An 8,177-nucleotide genomic window follows, 5' to 3' on the forward strand; every position below is an offset into this window, starting at 1 on the left:
GCTTAAAGAGAACAGAGGCATTTGATCCCCTGGAGCTGTATGTGTAGGGCCGTGTGTGTGTGTGTGTGTGTGTGTGTGCGTGTGTGTAAATGTAAATACAGATCTATGCTTAAAGAGAACAGAGGCATTTGATCCCCTGAAGCTGTATGTGTAGGGCCATGTGTGTGTGCGTGTGTGTGTGTGCGTGTGTGTGTGCGTGTGTGTGTGCGTGTGTAAATGTAAATACAGATCTATGCTTAAAGAGAACAGAGGCATTTGATCCCCTGAAGCTGTATGTGTAGGGCCATGTGTGTGCGTGTGTGTGTGTGTGTGTGTGTGCGCGCGTGTGCGTGTGCATGTGTGTGTAAATGTAAATTCAGATCTATGCTTAAAGAGAACAGAGGCATTTGATCCCCTGAAGCTGTATGTGTAGGGCCATGTGTGTGCGTGTGCGTGCGCGTGTGTGTGTGTGTGTGTGTGTGTAAATGTAAATTCAGATCTATGCTTAAAGAGAACAGAGGCATTTGATCCCCTGGAGCTGAAGTTGCCAGGTGCTTGACTTGGTTGCAAGGAACTGAACTCAGGTCATCTGCAAACAGCAAGTGTTCTGACCACTGAGCAGTCTCTGCCTTGTTTGATTTCTATAGGGAATGAGATATGCTGGGGGTTTCCTTAAGTGTTGCATCTATACTCTGTGTCTAAAGCATATGCGCGTGCGCGCGCACACACACACACACACACACACACACACACACACACACGCCATGTATTCTTGCAACTTTTCTCACCAAACACTGCTAGTAGCATCTTACCTCATCTTTGTCAACTAGTGTGCTGGGGTCTGCCCGGGGTTTGTCCTTGAAAGAGTATGAGGCCGTCTGCTTCTTCAGCAGCTCCAAGAAGTCAGGAGGACTGTACTGTGGGAGGTCAGTTGGGACCGGATCGTTTCTCAGCACAAGAGGGAGCTTTTTCCTCCCTTCGTTTTTAAAGTTGTAGGTTATTTTCACTGGGTTTAATAGGGCTTCTTCAGTAAAAGTCCTGAAATGGTAAGTACCAGGTATCGGAGTATCCTGTGGAGAATTGACATTGGTTGTAAGATCTGTGTAGACCTGTGACTTCCCCTAAGGCATTGTCCTTGAAGGGTCATTTCTAACTTTAAAAAAAAATTTTATCAATTTTAACAAATATTTTAAATTTATTATACTGTATGTGAATCAATATTGAATGTGAGTTTGTGTGTTTTAATTTTGTTTTGAGACAGGGTCTCACTATGTAGCCCTGGCTGGCCTTGAATTTATAGAAATCTGCCTGCCTCTGCCTCCCAAGTATTAGATTAGAGGTGTGATTGGTGTTTTACTTGAATGTCTGTCTGTGCACCACATGTGTGTCCAGTGCCGACAGAAGTCAGATAGGATATTGGACCCCCTAGAACTTAAGTTAGAGATGATTGTAAGCTACCAGGTAAAGGCTGAGACCAAAATCTAGGACCTCTGCAAGAGCAACGAGTGCTCTAAACTGCTGAGCCATCTCTCCCACCTCTAACAAACATTTTTCTTAATATTCTTTATTTTTATTTTATATATTAGGTAATACTACATTTGTGCAGAATACACAGAAGTCAGTGCAGAATGCTGAATCCCTTGGAGCTAGAATTAAGCAACAGTTAGCAGCTATGTTGGTGCTGAGAATTGAACCCAGGTCCCATGGAAGAGCAGTCATTGTTCTTCACCACTGAGCCAGAATTTTTCCAGCCACCTGCTCCCAAACATTTGTGATAGAAGAAAAATCTCAAAAGCACTGTGAGTAATTCCTCTCTGAAGCAACTTCAGGACATTGTACTAGAACCAGGGCTAAAAGTTACCTGTAACCTTTATTACAGGCAGGCTGGAGAGATGTCTCAGTGGATGGTGGCTCACAACTATCTCTAGTGGGATCCCATGTCTGCTTCTCATGTGTCTGAAGAGAGTTACAGTGTACTCATAGACACAAAATAAAGTTGTAAAGAGAATAAATAAAATAAACAACTTTATTGCAAGTGCCCTTGAATCTCAGAGCTCTGCAAGTTCAAGGCCAACCTGATCTACATAATGAGTTCTGGGCCAATCAAGGCTATATAGTGAAAACCGATGTAAGAAAAAAAAAGGCATATTTTATATATTTATTTTGTGTATGTGGAGTGAGGTCTGGCATGTCAGGTATGGTGTGCATGTAAGGGTCAAAGGGTAGAGTTAATTCTTGCCCTTCCCCCACATGGGGCCTGGGGATAGACCTCAGCCTTAGTGGCAGGCACCTTCATCTACTGAACATTCTCACTAGTCCAAAAGTTACCTTGTTGAAAGGTAATGAGTGTCTCGCTGTAGTTCTCTGGCCACAGATTGCAGGTCAGTGAGTCACTACAGAGTTCAGTGGCTTGGCTAGCAGATACAATGTTTCTAACGAGCCTCAAGAGTGAAGTGAAGGGCTGGAGAGATGGCTCAGTGGTTAAGAGCACTGATTGCTCTTCCAAAGGTCCTGAGTTCAAATCCCAGCAACCACATGGTGGCTCACAACCATCTGTAATGAGATATGGTGCCCTCTTCTGGTGTGTCTGAAGACAGCTACAGTGTACTTGAATAAATAAATCTTTAAAAAAAAAAAAAGAGTGAAGTGAAATAGAGCGGCAGCCTCAGGAGGAAGGTGCGCACATGGCCAAGAAGGGGCTTGGTACTTCAAACCATGGACACAGTGTGGCTCTAAGGCGGGACCTGAAGTTTTAGCACCTGCTGGACTCTGGCTAGCTTTCCAGTGAGTACTCAGACCATGTCTTTTGTTAAAATTAAAATTAGTTTGGCTGAAATTTGCCTCTATTTTTGAAGCCTTTTGATAGATAAATGTCTGTAATGCAAAAGTGTCCTTTGAGAGAGTGAATGGGCCATTCTTTCATATGCTACCAGCTTATTCTTACGTACCTGACACACTTACCATCCGTGCTGGCTACTCATACTTGACACAAGCTAGAGTTATCTGAAAGGAGGGAACCTCAACTGAGAAAGTAAGATCTGACAGGAGGGCATTTTCTTATGGGGGAAGGCCCAGCCCACTGTGGGTGGTGCCATTCCTGGCCTGGAGGTCCTGAGTTATTTTTTTTTAAAGATTTATTTATTTATTATATGTAAGTACGTGGTACTGTCTTCAGACACCCCAGAAGAGGGCATCAGATCCCATTACGGATGGTTGTGAGCCACCATGTGGTTGCTGGGATTTGAACTCAGGACCTTAGGAAGAGCAGTCAGTGTGCTTAACCTCTGCGCCATCTCTCCAGCCCTGGTCCTGAGTTCTTTAAGAAAGCAGGCTGAGCAGGCCATGAGGAGCAAGCCAGTAAGCAGTATCCCTCCATGGCCTCTGCGTCAGCTCCTGCCTCCAGGTTCCTGCCCTGTTTGAGTTCCTGCTCTGACTTCCCCCAGTAACGGACTGTTACCCAAAGTGTAAGCTGAAATAAACCGTTTCCTCCCTCAGTTGCTTTGGCCGCAGTGATTCATCCGTTTCATCAGAGCATCAGTAACCCTGACTAGGACATCGTGTTAACAAACTGGCTTCTCTGTGACAAAAACCAGAAGCCAAATCCCCTTTCCACAGAGGACCTGACTGAGATCCTAGGTGGGAGGAGTTGAATGGGACCGAGATTGAAGGTTGGCCTTCGCGAGCCACTCGGTAAGCAAGCACCGAGATCTCTAGGTCTCTTTCACGCTTTAAACTCTTACATTCGACGCTTAAAGCTAATGTCTCATCCTAAACTCTAGAACTTAGCGAGTTCTAAAAGCACAAACAGAAATGCAATGTGTGCAGAGCTGAGTAGACTCGGTTTTCTCACAGTTAAGTGTTGCTGCCTGAGAAGGCAGGACTGACTAACACCAGGGGGAGGAAGACAAGTGTGGAACTGGAAAGAGTGAGGGTATACAGACCGTTATTGTGAGCCTCCACCATCCTTCTCTCTCAAGACCTGGCGTCTTCTTGACTTGTTTCTATGAACAAACAAAAAATCTGCTTATTTGTTTAGAAGGTGATCTCTTGAAATTATCTACCTGAGGAACCTAAATTGCCCGTACCAAACCAAGTAGCTACCTACCATTATTAAAACGAAAGCGACATACGCTTTGCCCGTACTATTTCCTTACATTGTTAAGATGCTAAGAGGTTTTTAGTATCTAAAATCTCTTTAGTGACATTAAAAGAAATACTGTATCTCACAGAGATGTTAAAAGAGCATTAGGTAGTATTAGGCCATGACTCCTTTGTGTGGTGACTAAATGCCCTGGGCAAGTTGCTCAGCCAACCCTTCTGCGCTGTGCTCTCTCACAGAACTATAAAAATAAACACTATCTGGGCATGGAGGTGTGGTGGTGCACACCTTTAATAAGGGAGACAGGCAGGTGGATCTCTGTGAGTTCTAGGCCAGCCTGGTCTACACAGTGAGCTCCAGGCCAGCCAGGGAGTCACATGGAGAGAGGGGTGGGACACACGTACACACAGCCACATTTATTAAGTCACTGCTTGATAAATGGTTAAGTTCTATTTTTAACATCTCGTCTGTCAAGTTAAGAATGGTGGCGCATGCCTTTAATCCCAGCACTTGGGAGGCAGAGGCAGGCGGATTTCTGAGTTCGAGGCCAGCCTGGTCTACAGCGTGAGTTCCAGGACAGCCGGGGCTACACAGAGAAACCTTGTCTTGAAAAACCAAAAAAAAAAAAAAAAAAAAAAAAAAAGAGAGAGAGAGAGAAAAGAAAGAAAGAAAGAAAGAGAGAGAGAGACAGAGAGAGAGAGAGACAGAGAGAGACACAGAGAGAGAGAGAGAGAGAGAGAGAGAGAGAGAGAAAGAAAGAAAGAAGAGAAAGAGAGAAGGAAACAGATGGATTGGGTATGCCTCAGTTTCCCTGGGTTTCCTGTCTCGACAGCAAGCACTTCATATAAACTTTTGATGACCTCAAGTTTTCTTCAGCCCCACTGTCCACAGAACCTGGGTGTTTGGGTTTTCTTTTTGTGCTATTACAAATCATGAAAATATCAAATTCTACTTTCAGTTTATAATATGAAATAGGGAATCTCAAGCAAGAATACCCAAAAGAATAATTGGTAAAAATGGCAGATGCGGCCCACCCTGTCTTCTAACTGAAATCAACTCCGTGAGTTCTGTAGTGCCACTGTGAACTACGTACATTCCTCTCAATAGCAAAAGAGTTTCCATGGTTTGATGCCATGCTAGACATCCAAATCAGTCTCCTCCCACCCAGCACACTCTTTTATTAGATTCCTGTTGATTTCTTAGTTGCACATTTTGCAGTCAGAAAGAAATTTTTCTCAGGCAGGTCAAAACAGGTTTCCCGCATCCTGCTCCAAAGCAGAGAAGGGAGGTAGGGCTGGGACGGACTGTCTTGACGGATTGACAAGACCAAATGAGCTGTCCCTTTGACCCAGACGAGCGGTTTATAATCCAACCACCTATCATTTTAGATTCACTTTAAAGGAGAACGTAAATGATAGGCTAAACATTCCTCATCCGATTTTTTTTTTTAATGTACTAAAGTAGGGAAGGCAGGGCAGGCAGAACTGCAAACTGCATTCTTTAACAGAGGCAAGCGAAAGGATGAAAATCTAATCCCTCTATTGACGCTAGTAAATTGTGGCGGGGAGGGTAGGGGTGGAGAAAGAAGGTAAGGGAAGTGGCAGAGAAAAAGAAAATCAAATCACAATCAAATAAAACAAAGAATCAGGCAGCTCCAGACTCGATAAGAGTCTCTCGGCAAGAAGGCTAAGCAGCTCGAGGGCCTGAAGTAGGGACGCGGAAAAGGCTCTGGGCTCCCTGAGCCCCGGCTGCGGAGCCACAAGGGGCAGGCTACCCTACCGCAGTCATGAGGAGCGGCTCCCCATGTCCCAGGTCTTCTCTTGGTACTGTGGTGGGGGCTATGACAACGGTTGGCTCGGCCATTGCGACCTCCTCTTGCCACGGGTCAGTGCTGGCAGCCGCGGAACCGCTAGGAACCGTGGCCACGGGCCGATTGATTCCAAGCCTGCGCGCGTGAAAGCCTCGTGCAGAAAGAATCCTGAAGGTCACCTCCAGTGGTGGGGACAGGGAAGCGAGGCACGAGGCAGGCATCAGCGAAGCTGACTCAGTAGACGGTCTTTGAGATGGCCATGTGTGTGAGTCATAAAATATAGGGGACTGTGAAGTTGCCCGAGTTCTTCGGTGTGTATAGACAGGCACCCCACAAACTCGACCATTCCCTCACCAATCACCATCAACCCCACATCCTAGAAGGAGAAACTGGTAGCATATTTAGCTTTAAGATCCCATTCTATCAAAACAACTTTGGGTTGGAATCGGGGCAATCCTGAACACTAGGCTAGCCCCTTGGCTATGACAGCAGGCCACCTACCCATCTCTTCCATAGGCCTTTTGCCCAGTGGGCCTCTCTGACCTTTTTGGCTGTAGCTTCTCAACCTAGAAAAAAAATTTTTTTAAACAAATAGCTTTTTAAAAAAATTATTTTATGTATGTATGTATGTATGTATGTATGTATGTATGTGAGTACACTGTTGTTGTCTTCAGACACAACACACCAGAAGAGGGCATCGAATCTCATTACAGATGGTTGTGAGCCACCATGTGGTTGCTGGGAATTGAACTCAGGACCTCTGAAAGAACCATGAGTGTTCTTAACCACTGAGCCAGTCTCTCTAGTCTCTTCCTCCCTCCCTCCCTCCCTCCCTCCCTCTCTCCTTCCCTCCCTTCTCTTTCTCTCTCTTTTAGATTTATGTATAAGCACTCTATCTGCATGTACACTTGTGTGCCAGAAAAGGGTATCAGGTTCCATTACAGATGGTTGTGAGCCACCATGTGGTTGCCGGGGATTAAACTCAAGACCTCTGGAAGAGCAGCCACTGTTCTTAACCACTGAGCCACCTCTCCAGCCCCAGAAAGATTTTTAAAAAGTTTTTCAACCTTATTTTCCATTTACGCTTCAGGCAACCCTCACAAGGCAGGCATTAATTGGTTCCATCTGAAGAATGAGGACAGCTTCCTCCGACAGTGACACTATGACACCCGGAAGCCCAAGAATTCAAACCCAGCTCTGGCCAGCTCCAAATCGTCTCTGCCCTCAACAGCATGAGGTTTTGGTTTCTCACCACCAACTTTCAAGAGTGAGTACACTCTGAGATGACCACCAAGAGCAGCAGCAGCAGTGGAGTACAGGCAGCTGGAGCCTAGAGGATGATGCGTGTGCTACAAAGGGCATGGCTGGAGAAGTGACCCAAGTCCTTGGAGGAGCCCAGAAGATCGTGAGTTGGATCCCAGACATTGGATGGTTGAAGATTGACTTTTGCTTTTGATTGTGACTGTGCCCTGATATTTTCCCTCTTGAAGGAAGAAACTGTTTTAGTGGAGCCCACAGTTAAGAGACTTTTAATTGTAAAAAGACTTTGGATTTTAAAAGAGATGGATATTTTAAAGAGATTGAAATTTTAAGAATATGTAAAGACTGTGGGACTTCTAAAGTTATTTAGATCTTTAGTTAATTAGATGGTTGTTTCTTCCCTCGCTTTGTTCCCTAAAACCATCTAATTCCAGAGAAAGGACTCCACAGCTAGGAGCACTGGCTGCTTTTCCGGAGGACTGAGGTTAGGTTCCCAACACTCACACGGTGGCTCACAGTCCTGACTCCAATTCCAGGAGATCCAATGCCTCTGACTCCTGTAGGTACGAGCAAGGCACACACAGGGGGCACACACATACCCACAGGCAAAGCACTCATACATATAAACTGAAAATATTCTCAGGGCTGGAGCTCTGAGGGGAAAAACAACTTCCTGGGCCTCTTAGCCTGATCATGTTGAGTTTAACATCCCTGGAAACCACGTGGTATAAGCACAAAACTGACTCTCAAAGCTGCCCTGGGGCCTCTACTTAAATGCTGGGATACACATGCACACACATACCTAAATCGGAACACAAGAGGACCTTATGTAAGAGCAGTTCTAGCTTGGTATCAATCTAACTTACTGGTCCTTTCAAAAATTGATGTTCACAACTAGAGAGGCTGCTCAGCAGTTAAAAACACTGGCTGCTCTTCCAGAGGACCTGGGTTCAGTTCCCAGCGCCCACATGGTGGCTCACAAATGTTTGTAAATGCAGTTCTGGGGGATGTGGCAACCTCTTCTGGCCT

At 45.4% G+C, this 8,177-nt stretch overlaps 1 protein-coding gene across 9 annotated transcripts in view; it reads right to left on the bottom strand.

Moving 5' to 3' along the window:
* The window catches only part of Stpg4 (sperm tail PG rich repeat containing 4), a 38,512-nt gene extending 32,153 nt beyond the window's left edge, over nt 1-6,359 (bottom strand). For 3 of the 9 annotated variants that reach the window (XR_001782126.2, XR_385380.4, XM_017317707.2), the window contains exons 1-3: nt 5,858-6,332; nt 3,921-3,980; nt 792-1,049 (exon numbers count right to left, since the gene is read on the bottom strand). Coding sequence is in view for 7 of the 9 variants with exons in the window: in XM_017317707.2 (XP_017173196.1) it covers nt 792-1,049; nt 3,921-3,980; nt 5,858-6,109 (570 nt within the window). In the remaining 2 variants the exon portion in view is untranslated. Of the gene's footprint in view, nt 1-791; nt 1,050-3,920; nt 3,981-5,857 lie in introns of all 9 variants that reach the window. The other 6 variants (XM_006525072.3, NM_029298.1, XM_006525071.4 and 3 more) reach the window with 6 other exon arrangements.
* Between the last annotated feature and the right edge of the window lie 1,818 nt (nt 6,360-8,177).

Source organism: Mus musculus, chromosome 17, assembly GCF_000001635.26.
Source record: "Mus musculus strain C57BL/6J chromosome 17, GRCm38.p6 C57BL/6J".
Lineage (NCBI taxonomy): Eukaryota > Metazoa > Chordata > Mammalia > Rodentia > Muridae > Mus > Mus musculus.